General features: G+C 36.8%; 1 protein-coding gene and 1 non-coding gene across 2 annotated transcripts; one reads left to right on the top strand and one right to left on the bottom strand.

Annotated features, from left to right (window-relative positions):
* Positions 1-8,734: 8,734 nt before the first annotated feature.
* LOC116122090 lies at positions 8,735-8,841 on the top strand. Its single transcript, XR_004126836.1, has one exon. It is a non-coding gene; the product is annotated as a small nucleolar RNA R71 (small nucleolar RNA).
* Positions 8,842-9,090: 249 nt separating this feature from the next.
* Positions 9,091-16,762, bottom strand: LOC116121773. The gene is made up of 2 exons (XM_031407722.1): positions 16,424-16,762; positions 9,091-9,423 (listed from the first exon to the last, which is right to left on the bottom strand). The coding sequence occupies exons 1-2, from the start codon at positions 16,760-16,762 to the stop codon at positions 9,091-9,093; spliced, it is 672 nt and encodes a 223-aa protein (XP_031263582.1).
* Positions 16,763-18,864: the final 2,102 nt, after the last annotated feature.

Genomic DNA, 18,864 nt, shown 5'->3' with positions numbered 1-18,864 from the left:
CCGTTATCAAGCCTTGTACAATCAAAATTATTTTCACCTTAGCTGTCACCTATGGATGGGATATACGGCAAATAGATGTTAATAATGCCTTCTTGAATGGCACTTTGAGTGAAATAGTTTATATGAGGCAGCCTGAAGGATTTGAAAGTTTTGAATATCCTTCTCATGTTTGTAAACAAAATAAGGCACTCTATGGAACACGAGTTTGGTTTGATAAACTCAAGCAAGCATTACTTGATAAAGGATTCTGTAATTCAGTTTTGGATTCAAGTCTCTTTATTCTAAAAGATTCTTGTCAAGTGTTTTATGTACTCATCTATGTAGATGACATATTACTCCCTGGTTCAAGCAATTATGCTATACTTCAATTGGTTCAAGACTTGAACAACCAATTTGCCTTGAAAACTTTGGGGTCTGTCACATATTTTCTTGGTTTAGGGGCCACCCAAATTGATGAAGGTATTCATCTAAAGTAGACAAAGTACATATCAGATCTCCTTGTCAAAACCAAAAGGCAGGATGCACATTCTTGTCCTACTCCTATGACTGTTGGCACTAAACTCTTTACCTCAGACAGTGAGTTGTTTCAGGATCCTAGCCTTTATCGAACCACCATTGGGGCTCTCCAATATTTGACATTAACTAGGCCAAATATTAGCTTTACTATGAACAAATTGAGCCAATTTCTTCAAGCTCCAACTGAGCGTCAGTGGCAAGCATGTAAGCGGGTGTTACGATACATCAAAGGGACTCAATTTCATGTTCTCCTCTTAAAGCCAGCAGCCTTTTTGTGTGTTGAAAGCTATGCTGATGCTGATTGGGGCAGTCATCTAGATGATGGGAGATCCACAAGTGGCTATTGCATCTATCTAGGCCCAACTTAATTCAATGGAGTTCCAGAAAACAAAAGGTGGTTTCCCTTTCATTGACAAAGGCTGAATATAGAGCATTAGCTCAAATAGCCATTGAATTGGTCTGGCTGGAAAGTTCGTTCTCCGAATTGGGTATGGAATTAAGCTATTCTCTTATTATTTGGTCTGATAATATTAGCGCTGGAGCATTAGTAGCTAATCCAGTTTTTCATGTGCGCACTAAGCATATTAAGATTGACACACACTACATAAGGGATCAGGTGTTGGCCAAAAAGCTTACTGTATAGTATGTCCCCTCCAAGCTGCAAATTGTAGATATACTGACCAAGGCTCTCTCTATTTCTCAATTTCAAGAACTCAAACAAAAACTCACTGTTCCTAAAGTAAAGGCCACTTAACATAGCTTTCTAACCTATCATGATGCAATTGCTATTTCTTCCAAAATCTGTGTTGGTTTTATAGTTGCACTTATCATGTATTTTTCTGGTATTGTGCATAATTGATATCTTTCAGCAAAGGAGTTCTGCAGAGGAGTGCTATGTAAAGTAGTGTTACGCAGAGTGCTGTAGATCACTATTAAAATGCAGATTTAGTTGTTATATTTAGGTATTCAAGTGCATTCAGTTGGCTGTGTTATTCATATGCATATTTAGTTTCAGTTGGCTGTGTTCAATTGTTATGCAGAGGAGTGTTGTACGGAGTAGTGTTATGCAGAGTGATACAATTCACTATTCAGATGCATTTTCAATTTCAGTTGGCTGTGTTCAGTTGTCATGCAGAGGAGTGTTATACAAAGTAGTGTTATGCAGAGTGATGCAGTTCACTATTCAGATGTTGATTCAATTTTAATTGGGTGAGTTCAGTTGTTATGCAGAGGAGGGTTATACAAAGTAGTGTTATGTAGAGTGATGCAGTTCACTATTCAGATGCAAATTCAATTTCTGTTGGCCAAGTTCAGTTGTTATGCAGAGGAGTGTTATACAGAGTAGTGTTATGCATAGTGATGCAGTTCACTATTCCGATGCAAATTTAGTTTCAATTTGCTGAATTCAGTTGTTTGGTTTAGCTTGCAATTCAAATGCAGTTGGTTTAGTTGGTTTAGGAGTGAAGCTCAGAATCGTAATTCAATTGTTTGCTTTAGTATTGCAATTGCAGTTCAGTTTCAGTTGTCTTTCCATTGATTTAGCTAGTACTGAATTCTAGCTCAGATCAGCTAGGATCAAGTTATCTTTCATTAATACAACTTAGTTGACTCATCTAATTCTTCAACAGTCTTGATAAAAGCTTAGTTGATTCAGTGTTTTGATTCAATACAAGCAAGTTGGCTGAGATTAGTTCAGTTTATAGGGGCATATTGGCCACAGATATAAGGAAGAACTTTGTAGCTAAACAACTGTAGTTTAGTTTAAGGGAGAGTGTTGGTAAGAGGCTGAAAAGAGCAATAATCATAGATTAAGGGACCAATCGTAATTTCTCCTATTTCTCTCACAAAGAACAATGTCGTTTTTGTGTACTTAGTAATTGTGTCTTCTAGCTCTTAGCTCACTCAGTCTCTCCAGCTCTGTATATAAATTCCCAATCGTGTAAACTCATTCAGTTAAGTTCAATAATAAAAATTCTCTCCAAAGTATTCTAGAATTTCATCTTTTCTTTCAATTCCTTTTCACCCTTTTGTTCTTTGGTATTTTATGTTAATTATTGCACATTCACTATCATCGTTGACACATCCAGCTTACGCACACATTTTACGTGGTTCTAACAGTGTCAATCACATACCTCTGGTTGATGTAAATCCTTGCATCAACATCAAATATGGACAAAAACTGTTGAACAGAGGAAAATAAGCGAAATACAATGCCCACTTTAATTTCATAAACATTTTCTCATTCATTTCGTTAATTCGATAACAATCATAAACAAGGTTTTACATTGGATATTTTGAACCTCAAACATTTCTACAAGTTGCAAAGCACTCATCCTGTAGCTTTAGTTAAATCGAAAAGAGACTGCGATACATGAGATTTTTATGTGAAGGCACTCAATATATGTATATAAATTTTTTTTCTCTCATCAAACTTATTCTCCTAATTATCAAGGGGATAAATAATTTATAAATAATTGCCAACATAGCCAAATTTTATTAGCTTTGTGCATTGTATGATCTCTATCTAAAATGATTAATATTAAAAGATATAATAGTTTGTATAATATAAAATAAGTGGATGATTACATATGTATAAAAACAATGTATTATTATTGAATAAGTAAAAATAAATAATATAAGAATAATTTCTTAATCAATTTATTTTTATTTAAAGTCATCTAATTATTTTATTATTAATTTATACAAGAAACTTTATATTACTATTTAAAATTTTATATTTTATACATAACATTACTAGTTTAAAAGTTACCTTAAAAACTAATTTTCAAGTTACTACAACATGTAAATAGAGGCAAGATAACCCCAAGGGTTTGGCATGGGGTCAAAGAGGTTTGCTTCTTCTCTTGAGTTCTTGGGTTTCTACTACAATAACTGTAAAAAATAAAGACTTGAAGAAGGAGGAAAAACATACTCTATTTCTTCTTGTGTTATTTTATTGAATAAAAAAGACAAATAAATAGGTAAGAAGGGTGAGACAATTCCAGAAAGAAATCTCTCCTAAAGGAAAAAATAAAAATAAATCAAGAAGATTTGGCAATTAGGAATTCAATTTTCTTGTAAAAGGAAAAGAATAATTAAGAAAATAAAAAACTCCTAAAATAATAAAAAACTCCTAAAAAAACAAGATACACTAGCTAATACATAACAAGGAAACAAAACAACCAAATAAACACTGTCAACGGCTTGACTTTCAACACTCCCCCTCAAGCTGATGTATAGATGTTGATCATACCAAGTTTCTCTACAAAGTCTTCGAAGTTGGCTCGACCAAGAGCTTTTGTGAGAATATCTACAGTTTGATTGGTTGTCGGAGTGTAGCTAACCTTAAAAATTCCTTCTTTAATATTTTCTTTGATAAAATGTGGATCTATCTCCACATGCTTAGTTCGATCATGATGAACCAAATTCTTGGCTATACTGATGGCGGCTTGATTATCACAGTATAATTCCATAGGATGCTCCAAGGTGACCTTTAATTCTAACAAAAATATTTGTAACCAAATTCCTTAACAAATTCCCTTTGCCATAGCTCCAAATTCTACTTCTGCGCTACTACGAGCTACAACTGTTTGCTTCTTGCTTCTCCAAGTCACCAAGTTTCCCCACACATAAGAACAATATCCAGAAGTTGATCATCGATCTGTAATGGATCCTGCCCAATCTGCATCTGAATAAACTTTGATATTTCTCTTAGAAGTTCTTGAGAAGAATAGACCCTTACCTAGAGTCATCTTGAGATATCTCATAATTCTGTATACAACAGTCATATGTCTCTTAGTCGGGCAATTCATGAACTGGCTGACTACACTGACGGAGAAACCAATGTCAAGTCTAGTATGGGAGAGATAGATGAGTTTCCCCATAAGGCGTTGATATTGTCCTTTGTCGATAGGAGCACTCCCATCATTAACTTCAAGCTTGACTATTGGATCCATGGGGGTCTCGGCAGGTTTACAACCAAGCATTCCTATTTCACTCAACAAATCCAGAACATACTTACATTGGGAGATAGAGATGCCTTTCCTTGACCTACCAATTTCCATCCCCAAGAAGTACTTGAGATTCCCTAGGTCCTTGATCTAAAATTCTTTATCCAGTAATTGTTTGAGAAGTCTAATTTCTTCGTCATGGTCACCTGTTAGAATGATGTCATCCATATAAACAATAATAATGGCCATATTCCCTTCGAAACATAATCTATAACAACCAAAATAAAACGGTTAGAAAATGAGGAAGGAAAAGGTCCCATAAAATACTATTCCCCACACGTCCAACAATTCTACTTCTAGGATATTATTTAAAGGTATGGCATTTCTCCTGGATATGTTCCCAACCCGTTGACACTTATCACAACTCATAACAAAATCAAAAGCATCTTTAAAAGGAGTGGGCTAGAAAAATCTTGATTGAATAACTTTAGCGGCGGTCTTTGTCGAACCAAAATGACCACCCACTTCCATTGAATGACAATGACGAAGAATATTTGTCATCTCTTCCTCTGGCATACATCTTCTTATCATTTGATCGGTGCAATGCTTGTACAAAAATGGATCCTCCCAAAAGTAGTACTTTAAATCTGCAAAAAAATTCTTTCGTCTTTGGGAGTTCATTCCAGGGGGCATAAACTTTCGTGCCAAATAGTTAGCAATATCTGCAAACCATGACTTTCTTGAATAGCAAACAATTGCTCATCTGGGAAGTATTCATTGATTGGCTTCTCTTCCTCTCGAACTTCTTCATTGGACTCTAATCGGGATAAATGATCAGCTACTTAATTTTTCATTCCTTTCTTGTCCTTAATTTCCAAGTCAAATTCCTGTAGGAACAACACCCATCACAATAATCTTGGGTTGGAATCCTGTTTTGCTAGGAGGTACTTCAATGCAACATGGTCAGTGTACACAATAACCTTGGTACCTAGCAAATAAGAATGAAATTTATCAATAGAGAATACTACTGCTAAAAATTCTTTTTTAGTAGTGGCATAATTTAATTGTGGTCCTGTTAAAGTCTTGCTGGCATAATAAATCACATGCAAAACCTTACCTTTTCGTTGTCCTAAAACAGCCGCTAAAACTTAATCACTTGCATTACACGTGAGTTCAAAAGGTAGTTCCCAATCGGGCGCAATAATAATAGGAGCAGAGATTAATTTTGCTTTTAAACACTTAAATGCATCTAAACACTCTTGACTAAAATTAAAGGGAACATCCTTAGCTAATAAATCATAGAGAGGTTAAAAGATTTTAGAGAAATTCTGTATGAATCTCTGATAAAAACTCACGTGCCCAAGGAAACTTCTGACAGCCTTCACTGAATTGGGAGATGGTAGTTTCTCAATGACTCCAATCTTCGCTCAATCCACCTTAATTTCATTCGCGGATATCCGATGACCTAACACAATCCCATCTCCTGCCATGAAATGACATTTTTCCTAATTTAACACCAGGTTAGTGTCAACACATCTCTACAAAACATTAGATAGGTTAGTCAAACAATCATCAAAAGAATCACCAAAAACAGAAAAATCGTCCATAAAAACTTCAATGGACTTCTCAACCATATAAGAGAATATTGAGATCATGCAACATTGAAAGGTTGCAGGAGCATTGCACAAGCCAAAAGGCATTCTTTGATATGCGAATGTTCCGTATGGGCACGTGAAAGTCGTTTTCTCTTGATCTTCTAGTGCTATAGCAATTTGACTGTAGCCTGAATATCCGTCTAGGAAACAATAGAACTCATGGCCAGCTAATCTTTCTAACATTTGATCGATGAATGGCAATGGAAAATGGTCCTTACGAGTCACGGAATTCAGTTTACAATAGTTGATACCTACTCTCCATCCCGTGACTGTTTGTGTTGGAATCAGCTCATTGTTATCGTTATGGACCACTATCATTCCTCCCTTCTTTGGCACCACTTGGACTGGACTTACCCATGCACTATCCAAAATTGGACATATAATTCCTATATCTAAGAGCTTCAATACCTCCTTCTTGACCACTTCTTGCATTGATGGATTCAATCTTCTTTGTGATTGGATGGTAGGCTTATAGCTCTCCTCCATTAGGGTCTTGTGTGTGCAAAATTAAAGGACTGATACCTTTTATATCCACAATTGTCCATCCAATAGCCTTCTTGTATTTCCTCAATATGCGCAACAACTTTTCCTCCTCTACTACATTCAAAGAAGCATTAATAATGACTGGAAAAAATTTACCTTATTCTAAAAATGCATACCTTAAATGAGATGGTAGTTGCTTGAGCTCAAGTGTAGGTGGCTTCGTGATTGGTGAAGTGGACTGAGACACCACGGCTCCAATTTCTCTAATCGATTTAGCTTCAGGACGAACCAAGGGTGGTAGAGCATTTAAGTACCTTAAACACTCTCTTATCTCTTATCTCTTCACTATGAACTTCATCCTCATGATCCCTAGAATTCATCAAACAATTCTCTAAGGGGGAAATGGGATAGCTTTCTTCAAAATTCTGCTCCACTATGGTGTCGAGAACATTAATCTTAAAACATGTGTCTAATTTAGATGGATGCTTCATAGATTCAAAAACATCAAATTCTACTTGCTCATCTTCTACCCTTAATATTAATTTCTCTTAGTAGACATCTATCAATGTTCTACCCGTGGCTAGAAAAGGTCATCCTAAAATTAAAGGTATTTCCCTATCTTCGTCCATGTCTAACACTATGAAATCTATTGGGAAAATCAATTTATCTACCTTAATCAAGATGTCTTCTACCACCCCCCTAGGATATGTTATTGATCGATCAGCTAATAGGAGAGACACGGTGGTTGGCTTCACTTCTCCTAATCCAAGTTTCTTGTAAATGGAAAACGACATTAAATTTATACTTACCCCTAAATCACATAAAAATTTATTAAAATAACAACAATCAATAATACAATGGATAGTAAAACTCCTTGGATCTCATAGTTTAAGTGGTAGTTTCTTTTGAATCAGCGTGCTGCGTTCCTCCGTTAGTGTTCCTCGAATTTTCTCTTGTGCAAGAGGATCTCCTTCAAAAACTTTGCATATTTTGGCATCTGTTCTAGTATATCAACAAAAGGGATATTAATATGTAAACTTCGAAACATGTCAATAAACTTACCGAATTGCTTATCAAGCTTTTAATTCTTCAACCGTTGTAGGTATGGAAGGTTTGCCTGGCTCGAAGAAAGTTTTTGCTCAGATGCATGCTCACTACAGCCACCAGATTCATCGCCGCGGCGATGAGTTGGAAATTCTAACGATTTGGGAGCAGATTCACACTCGCCGCGGCCACCAGTATCATCACCGTGGCGATCATCCTTCTTGCTGACGAGCTTCTCCAAATTTTCACGATTGCTATGGCAATAAATTTCATCGCCACAGTGATCGTTCTTCTGCTCTTCCTTCAAATCTTTCTCTTGTTCTTGCTTCTATTTTTCACCCTCTGAATTCCCCAAAATTCATCCACTTCTCAAGGTGATTGCATGCGTTTTTCTTTGGGATTCTTCTCTGTATCGCTCGGCAAAACTCCTTGAACTCTTCCCGCTAATATGTTATGAATTTGCCCAATTTAAGTCTCAAGGTTCCTAATAGAGGCTGATTGATTTTGAACAAGGATGTCAGTCTTCTCTAACCTCTTGCTTGTCTCTTCAATGAACTTGGTAAGCACATTCTCTAAGTTAGATTTTGGCTCTTGAGTTTGAAAAACAGGAGGTTGTTTTTGGTCCATGAAAAGTTCAGGTGTTTCCTCCATGCTGGATTGTATGTGTTGGAATATGGATTCCCTTGCCCCCTTTGGAAATTATTTACGTAATTAGCTTGTTCAGGCTGAGCAAACGGGTTCCCTTCTTAACAATCCTTGGATGAATGATTTCCTGCACAGAGGTCACATGTTGGAGAAGAGAATTCAGTTACATTTTTTTTCAACACATTACCTAATTGCTTTTGGATGTTTGAAAGTTGAGCAGCCAATATGGTGTAACTGTCAACTTCGTGCACTCCTGCTGATTTTCATGTTGAAGTTCTCTCCGAAGTCCTCATATAGTTATTGTTCGCCATCACCTCAATCAGATTGTATGCTTCCTCTGGTGTTTTATTGTTCAATGCTCCCCCACTTGCAGCATCAATCATGGCTTGAATAGTTGGCAGCAACCGTTTGTAGAACGTTTGCACTTGTGACCAGATTGGTAAACCATGGTGAGGGCATCTCCGTAAAAGATCCTTATACCTTTTCCATGCTTCATACAATCACTCCAAATCTTGTTGGTAAAAGTTGGTAATCTCACTCCTCAGCTTGGCAGACTTGGCAGGTGGAAAATATTTAGTGAGGAATGTTTGAGCTAACTCATTCCATGTCGTGATACTCCCAGGTGGCAGAGAAATCAACCAAGCCTTAGCTTTATCCCAAAGAGAAAATGGGAAAAGCCTCAGCCTAATCGCATCATTGGATACTTCATTATGCCTGAATGTGTCTCATAACTCTAGAAAGTTGGCGATATGTAGGTTAGGATCACCATTAGGTAACCTAACAAATTGGACCGACTACTAAATCATTTGAATAATTGCTGGCTTGATCTCAAAATTATTTGCTTGAACTGGTGGTCTCCTAATGCTAGAATAGCACCCATCAATGGTAGGACTGGAGTAGTCCTTCAATGCTCTTCGAACCACTGCTGCTCCACCCATTGCATTTCCTTCTAAGGTATTCTCATTCTCATTCTCTTGATTTTCCACATTGGGATTCACAATTCTTGTGTTAGCCATTGATTTTTCAAAGTCAGCTTGCTTCTTTTCTTTCCTCAATTGTTTAGCTCTCTCGATCTCAAAATCTAGTGGATTAAGATCACCACCACCTCTTGAACGTAAACTCTCCAGATTCTAGCTAAAAGCAACAAACAAAACAAAAATAAAATTTAATTTCTAAGCAAAAATAAAACACATCAAAGTAGCAACTAAAAATTTCATATTGATATTGGTAAAACAAAATAGTTCCCCGACAACGGCGCCAAAAACTTGACAAGCTATTCGCAAGTGTATGAAATCGCACAAGTAATAACGAGTGTCGAATCCTAAGGGAACTACCAACCAAGTACCAAACTAGTCTATTTTGTTACTATTTGATGAAATCGAATTTTAAGAATGAATTTAATGAATAAGATAACAAACTAAAAACTAAACAAAAGCAGAATTTTATGAATGACTTGGTAAATAGATCAATATGAAAACCTAGGGCACATATTTTACACCAATTTAATCCTGTGCATTGACAATTATTGCTAACCCAATTAATCTTATTCTAAAAGCCAAATTCCCTGATATTCTACTAACTTTCTCTCGAACAATAAGCAAATTAACCCTTAAACAACAACCCAAAATATCTCTAAGTTAGATTTAGGAGTTAGGAGATCATTGCGTTCTATAGAATTTACGAGAGCCTCATAGATTGCGGTAACCTATCTCTAGCATTTGTTCAATCTATGGTTTTATTACCTTAGACAAATCAGGTTTCACCTCTTGATCTCAACCCAACCCATGATATCATTCAACTCTCGGACCCTTAAGAATTGAAAGCATTACACACAATAATAAAACTTATAATTAATGCTCAATAAGAATTAACAACAATGAAGTCAACACATATTCATAAATTGGGCTACATCTTTAGCCCTAGAAAAGAGATTTAGTTCATAATTACAGTAATAAAAACAACCATTGTATTCAATAACATGAGTTCAAGAAAGAAAAATATAAAAACTTCTCTAATTGGCGAACGAGAACTGCAAGAATTCTGATCTCCAAAATAGTAGCCGTCCTTTCTCCTCCTCCAATCTCCTCAAAAACTAATTAAAGACCCTAATTTATAGTGCTAGGGTTTGGAGGTTACTTAGAAAAGAATTTAAATGCTTAACCCATTAAGATATGGACTAGGAGAATGCAATAGCCCAGAGAGGCCCATGACCCATCGCTGCAGCGATAGTTCTCTCTGTCCAATGAGTCCTAATCTCCAGAATTTGGTAAAGTTATCAACACGAACTTTGTAGCTCTCTAAATAAGCTTTCCAAAGCCCTAGGAATCGTTGAATTCAGCTTTCTACAGCTCAAGTTATGACAAAAACATCGAAGCATGCTCATCTTGAAGGATTTCCAAATTTTACGTTGTATCTTCGACACGTCACAACTTTCTCGTTTCAACTCCGATTCTTGTACCGTTTGTTCCTACGCATCATGAATTCCATTTACATCATTATTTTTCCTTAAAATATTAGTTTGAACCTGAAAATACTCAAAATACACCTGTGATCTTGTAAAATGTATTTATAAAAGAATAAATTCAAATTCCACAAATTAAATACATTTTCTCACAAATAATCCAATTAAATCACTAACAAAATACTTTAAAGCTCTTATCAACCAGCTACACAAACTCCACACAACAACCCCAAGAGATGAGTCTGCAACAGCCACAACAAAGGACCCCAAACAAAAAAATTAACCCACACACCAAGAGAAAAAAAAAAAAAAAAAACTGTCAACCAGATCCCTTCCTCTAGAAACATCTCTGTCCAAATGCACCATGCAACAAACCAAACAAAAAAAAAAAAAAAAGCCCACACCCTCCCACTGCCCACTCACCATCCATACCAACAAACAACACCAAGAAGAAACCATGCCCTACAAAAAACACCCTCGACCAACAACAACCTAGCATCGATTCCCAATATTTCTCTTCCTAAATACTCCCTAAGAATTGGCTACTCCTCCATAGCTTTCTGAACTCTAGCATTATCCTTCAAAGGAAGGCTCATTAACCGGAGCCTAACAATCCCAACCACCTTTTGACCCACCCACAAACAATGCTTACTTTGGCCATTAAAAAAGCGGGAGTTCCTTTCTTTCCAAATACAATAAACAATGGTCGCGAAGAAAAGATGGCAATGGTGACCCAAATACTTTTACCTTTGAAGGAATTGGCGCACTATAAAACAATTGAGTCCCACCCACTAGTAGGTGCTGAAAATTTACCTCTAAATGGGGCCAACATCCAAACCTCATTTGAGAAAGGACACGCGAAAAACAGATGATCATGAGAGTCTATATATAAGGCTGTTGCATAAAGCGCACTTAAGATTCAAAGGGTCCTTCCACATAGACATCCTGCCATGAGTGAGGAGTTTATGCTTAATGGCAAGCCACATTATGAACGAATGGCGAAGGATGCAACTACTTGAACACGTGAGTGAGAATCAAGGCACCTTGCTACCCTCTAGAGAAATATCCCAGCAAGTTTGTCTAACAGAGAAGTTCACTCTCTTCCCCTCCTTAGTGACCCAAAAAACATCATCAAAAGGATGGATAGGAGACACACTAGAAGTATTATGACATAGTGAGTTAGCATGATAAATAAGGCTAGCACACGGCTACACCTTTAGAACTAATAACACAAGTCTCAATCCAGAAACTTAAACTGCAAAATCTAAAGTAAAAATTGAATAATTTATTGAATGACATCCAAAACGAAAAATAAGTTTATAGGGTGACAAACAACCTAATAAGACTCCTAATAGCAAAAGGAAACAAAAACTAAATTAATTAAAATAGTAAAACCTGAAATAAAATAGGAAAAAATGTGCAAACAACTAAAACAGCCCCGAAACACGCCAAAATGGTGGAATTTGACCTAAAAAATGACCTTTAGCTAGCTGGCTAAAGCGGGTTGCCACGCCAAGGGGCTCAAAATAGGCTTTCCAGCGATATCTTACGGGCCCTGTAACTCTTCCTAGATCTAAAGTTATGGCCGTTTGAATATGGCATGCTCATTTAGGACCTTCAGGCTTTACGCATGGACTTCTGACGTTCAACCGACTCCATGAATTCATCTGCCAGATGTTCTACGTCATATTACTCACCACTTGGGGGAAATTTTCCCGAATAACCTCCGGTCAACTCCAAATTCCATTAAGAAAAATATCACTTACTTTAGTATTATAACCCAACCTCGAAGCATACACAGATCTAAGCAGGAATGATCTAATCCAAAGGACCCAAAGGATGCCATGCATCATACCAAAGAGAAATTGAGCACCCACTACCCAGGGAAACACCAATATATCTCCTTAACCTATCTCTCATCCCCAAAATCTTTCGCCACCACCAACTAACATCCTAAGGAACTTTTACACTCCAAAAGTTCCTTCCACGCAAGTGGACCGTATGAATCCATTTTACACATAATGAATCTTTCCATGAAACAATACTCTAAAGGTGATATGCCATCAGTGTTGGTTAATTTATGAAGTTTCTTCGATTTCTTTTAATTAAAAGAAGACACCTGTTAGTTTGAAGGGATTTTGTTAAATAATGGGTTTCTACCAAACATTTGAGACTTGCTTCATCCCTAGTTTTGACTTTTGATAGGAGAGCTAGTGATCATATATGACATCTTGAAAATCTGGACATGAGTTCCATCTATGTTGGGGTTGTCATCCGTAGCTATATATCACTCCAACTCCTTCAACATGCACCTTTTTGCCACCATTAATCACAATGTTGATGAAGTTGGTAAAGCTCAGTGCCTGACTGCCTGAATTAATACTAATAAGATTTCTCAGTTAACATAAGAAATATAGAATAAAGGAAAAAAAAAAAAAAAGTCATTGCTACCACATAAGTATTTTCCAATTACAATAATATATAAGAAAAAAACAGGTGGACTAATTAAGTTGTGGAGAACCATAGTGATTAAGTTCACTGTCCTTAATTATTTAACCAAATCATAATTTTTGGGTAAATGGTAATATTAAAAAGAATAAAGAATACAACCTACAAAAGGGAAATCCCTCCTAAGCTGACCCTTGGACATGCCCAAGAACTGCAGCAAGCAAAAGAAACAAAACATATATACCCCTTAACCATCAACCATCACAACCTCAAGGAACCAAAAAGAAAGGTCCTTGGGAACAACACAACCAAGCCCTATACATAGGTAGCAAAAAACACCCTATTAAGATCTCTATACACTGTTGCCCACACAAGCTTTAGAACAAAAGAAGTAAAAACTGCAAATCCTACCACTAAAAACACCGTAGAACTTGCAGACTTTTCCTTTATCAGCAGTAAAAAAACCTCAACTACTCATAATTCCCCAATACATACAAAACCCTCCATAATGACTTGTAATTTGTCTTGGCTATGTTACCAAGAATAAACAACTAGGCTGATGCACCAATTCCGTACTCCCCCATTGTCCCTGACAACATCAAAGCAGACTGTAAACTCCACAAAACATAACATCTGCACCCAACCCTCTTGATATGTTAACCCTACAATCATCCTCATAAAAAAAAAATAATAATAATTAAAAAAAAAAAAGCTCAAATATTCCTATGTCTACCCACATTAATACATTGCTCAGGAAGACCCCAATCCTTCACTACTTTTGTAACTCTAGCATTATCTTTGAATCGAAGGCTATGGAGTCTAAGTCGTACAACTTCAAAAATTTGCTTTTCAATGCACTCTTGACTTCTCCTTTGGTCCAAAAACAAATAGAAATTCCGTTCTTGCCATATAAAATAGACTGTTGCCCCAAGTAAAAGGTGCCCCAAAACTGTATACATATTTTCACCCCGAAATCTGCTAACACACCAAGATATCGTGTTATCCCACCCATATAGCAGCATCATGAATTTTCCTTTAATTTGTATGGAACCCCATATAGTGTTGGAGAAAGGACATGCAAAGAAGAGGTGGTCATGCAAATCATTGGGACCATTACATAACACATACTGGACGCTTTCCATGTCCACCTAATTTCGCATCCTATCTTGAGTAAGCAATTTCCTTTTTACTGCTAACCATAGGGGTGTTCAAAAGAACCTATTGGAACCGAAACCGGTGGGTACCCAGGGTTTGGTTCCGGTTCCTACCCAGAACCGATAGTCAATGAGTAGGTTCCAATTCCATATTTTTGGAACCGTTACTGTGCGGTTTTGGTTTTGGTTTTGGTTCCTATAGTTAGGAACTGGACCAGAACCAAGAACCATGAACGGAGACTAATATAAAATAAAATTAAAGATTAGGGGGGTAAATAAAAACTTTTGTAGAAAAAGTAATGTGAATACATTTGTATTTATATTTCATAACATTTAAAGTAAGTTGGTTTGACTTTTGAGAATCTACCTTTACAAAGTAATGGAATTTGTAATTTATAATTTATAATTTTATTTTTGTTAGCCTAACAATATGATGAAGGAATGGTGAGGTATACAAGTTCTTGCCCATGCAAGACAATGCCAAGGCATCAGTGCACTCTCTTGGGAAAGATCCTGCCAAATCTTCCTGGATGAGAGCTTGACAACTCTTCCTTCATTGTTTCGCCAATGAACCATATCCTAAGTACTCACCCGAGGGATCGGAAAATTATAACCAACTACTTGAGTGAACCTTTGTTGGATATTCTTCTGCCACACCCACTATCCATCAATAATAACATCTCAAACCCTTGCTTTATGACCCAATATAGATTCATAAAAAATCCTAGATGGAATAATTTCATCTAGTGGGCCAAGGGGGTGCCACCTATCATGCCACAAAGATGTAGAATGACCATTTCCAATGTGATTCCAATATGATTCCTTACCTTATCCCTGATCTATAGAATCTTCCTCCCACTCCAACTTGGGTCCCATGACACTTGAACTTTCCAAATACTACATCCTCGAAGTTTGACAATATGAATCCACTTTACCGACAAAGAGTCTTTTCTAGCAACCACACTCCAAAGATGGTAAACCATTAATGAAACATTCCATAATCCCAACAGTCGAATACGTAAACCACCAGTCGATTTAGGGATACAAAGATCCTTCCAAGCCACCTTTACCCTTCCTTTCACCATTTCACTTCCCGACCATAAAAAAGTTCTCATCATTTTCTCCATGGCCTTGGTAATTGACTTAGGAAGGATAAACACAAATGCCTAATAGACTTGCATGGATGAAAAAACTGAAATAACCAATTGGAGGCAGCCGGTATAGGACAAATACCTATTTTTTCAAGCATTCAGCCTTTTTTCCACTTTGTCGAGCAAGAGTAAGTAGTCGTTATGGCATAAGCAAGAGGTAATTAACATAACTCTAAGGTAACAAATTGGGAGCTGCCCTTTTGCAAATCCCATGATGTTTTTGATAACGAGTCTATGTTCCTAGCCAACTTGACATGTAAACATATAACTTTTGGCTAAATTAGGTTGCAATCCTAACCTATCAACAAAATCTGTCAACACATCATTAAGGACTTGCACCGACTCTGGGTCCCCATGGCATAATAGGAAAAGGTTATCTGTAAAACAAAGATGACTAATTTCTTGAGCTTTACACATATAATGGTATCGAAACCCTCTTCTCTCCCTAATCCTTCGGCGAATGATAAGTGATAAGACTTGTATTACCAACGTAAATAAGCAAGGTGAAAGCAGATCCCCTCGTCTTAGACCTCGTTTTCCTAGGAAAAAACCATGCAACTCCCCATTACTTGCTATCAAGAATAAAGTTGTCATGTCCAACCAATCATCTAACGAGAAAAACCAAACTTTCTCAAACATTGTATTAGGAAGCTCCAATCAATAAAGTCATAGGCTTTTTGTATGTCTACCTTGAAGGTACACCGAGGAGCTCAACTCTCCCTATGATAGTTTTTGAAAAGTTCTTGTGCTAATAACACATTATCACTTATTCTCTTCCTAGGACAAAAGATGACTGTGTCTTGTCCACCAAATCCACTAGGCATCTTTTCACCCTATTCGAAATAATCTTTGAAACACACTAATAAATCATATTGCAAAAAGATATAGGTCTAAAATCATCTATTGTTAGAGGAACTTCCATTTTCGGGATAAGAGCTATATTGGTGGCATTAATCTCCTTTAGTAATCTGCCTTGGATGAAAAAATCCTTGACTGCCTTTGAGACTTCAGCCCCCACAATACCCCATGCTTCCTTAAAAAGTTTTGTCGAGTATCCATCTGGGCCTGGAGCTTTATCCTCACCAATACTAAATGTAGCTTGCGTTACCTCCTTTGAAGAGACCGAACTTATCATGTTAGTCCTATGGAAATCAAACACTTGAATCGGAAACATATCATTTATGCTCTCCAAAGAGGTAACCGAGCTATTAGTACCGAGGAGTTGTTCAAAGAACGAGACAAACTCCTCTACCATCTCTTAGCCTTCCACAATTTCTCCCGAACCCCTCGTGATCCTATCAATTCTTCACAAATTACTGGTTGTTCTTAAAGACTAGTAGAAAAAAGCTGAGTTTTGATCACCTACGCTCAACCAATGGACTTTCGCTTTCTGTTTAAGGAACTATTCATCAAGAAGAGCTACTCGAAAATCATTTGAGAAGATCACCTCTTAGTCATGAAGCTCTTTATTATAAGGATCTAAGTCCAGAGCTTGCTGGATCATTTCAACTTCATTCCTTAAAACGTCCACTTTATGACAGAGGTTGCCCCGCTTTCGGTTCAACATCCTAAAATGGGGTTTTAACAATGACAGGCTTTTCGCAAGTGTACGAAATCATGCAAGTGATACAACTCGAGTAAACGAGTGTCGAATCCCAAGGGAACTACCTACCAAGTACCAAACTATTATATCCTATTGCTATTTGATAAAACAGAATTTTAAGAGAAGCTTTAATGATAAAGTAACAAACTAAAAACTAAATAAATGCAGAATTTGTAAAAGCTTTGATGTAAAGATCAATATGACTAAACCTAGGGCATAGATTTCGCACCAATTTAATCCTATGCATTGACATTTGTTGTTAACCTCATTAAGCGTATTCTAAAGGCCAAATCCCCTATTATTCCACTAAATCTCTCTCAAACAATTAGCAAATTAACCCTTAAGCAACAACCCAAGATATCTCTAAGTTGGATTTAGGCGCTAAAAGATCGTTAAGTTCTATGGAATTTATCGGAGCCTCACAGATCGCGGTAACCTATCTTTAGCGTTCGCTCAATCTATGGTTGTATTACCTAAGACAAATCAGGTTTCATCTCTTGATCTCAACCCAACCCATGATATCATTCAACTCTCAGGCCCTTGAGACCTAAAAGCATTACACACAATAATAAAACTTAGAAATCATGCTCAATATAAAATCAGTATAATAACGTCAACACATATTCATAAATTGGGCTACATCTGTAGCCCTAGAAAAGAGAATTAGTTCATAATGAAAATAAAAAAATCCATCATTCTATTCAATGACATCAGTACAAGAAAGAAAAAGATAAAAACTTCTCTAATCGGTGAATGAGAGCTCCTAGGATCTCGATCTCCAACTTGGTAGCCGTCTTCTTCCTCCTTCAAAAGTGCCCTTTTAACTTCTTAAGGACTCTCTTTTATATCTCTTGCTTCTGCTCGTGCTTAGGAGAAAGGTTAGAAAAACTTAGCCCATTCAGATTCGGATTAGGATAAGGAATTAACACACACATGTGACCTATCGCCGCGGCGGTAAGAATGGTCTCTGTGGTGATCGTTCTTTCTGTCCAAGGCATCTGTAATCTTCAGAATTCGATAAATTCATCAACATAAACATTGTAGCTCTCTGAATAAGCTTTCCAACGCCACTAGAATCGTCAAATTCCAATTTCTAAAGCTCAAGTTACGACAGAAACATCGAGGCATACTCAAGATGAAGGATTTCTAGATTTTCCGTAACATCTTCGACGTGCCACAACTTCCTCATTTCGACCCTGATTCTTGTGTCATTTGTTCCTACGCATTGTGAATCCTATCGACATCATTCTTTTCCCTTCAAAAACCTGTTTGAGCCTGAAAACACTCAAAATGCACCCGTGATCTCGTAAATGGCATTTATGAAAGAATTAATCCAAATTCCACACTTTAAATACATTTTTCCATAAATAAACCAATTAAATCACTAACAAAATATAAACATTCAAGCCCTTATCACAAACCCCAACCAGCTTTTTGCTAGTCCCTAGCAAAATAAGCGATAAAATAAGTCTCTAAGCTTGAAAAGAAAACAACTAATTAAAAACCTAAATCTAAACTATCCTAAATCACTTTCGTAGATTGACACGATTGCATTTAACATATGCAACAAGCCTTTAAACCCCTAGGTGGCCCTATTTGGACGAGTTGTAGTCTCGTGAGGGTTTCCAGCGATGATACCCACAAACGTGCACACTAAACTTATCCTAAACTCCAAAAGTAACAAAAACATAAACATAAAAAGAACACACTAACAAAAAGTCTTGGATCAATTCATAAAGACGTCTCAAAAATTG

The sequence above is a fragment of the Pistacia vera genome, unplaced genomic scaffold (assembly GCF_008641045.1).
Source record: "Pistacia vera cultivar Batoury unplaced genomic scaffold, PisVer_v2 Contig102, whole genome shotgun sequence".
Taxonomy (NCBI): Eukaryota; Viridiplantae; Streptophyta; class Magnoliopsida; order Sapindales; family Anacardiaceae; genus Pistacia; species Pistacia vera.
The sequence above is the reverse complement of the archived record's forward strand: the minus strand, read 5'-3'. Positions and strand labels throughout refer to the sequence as shown.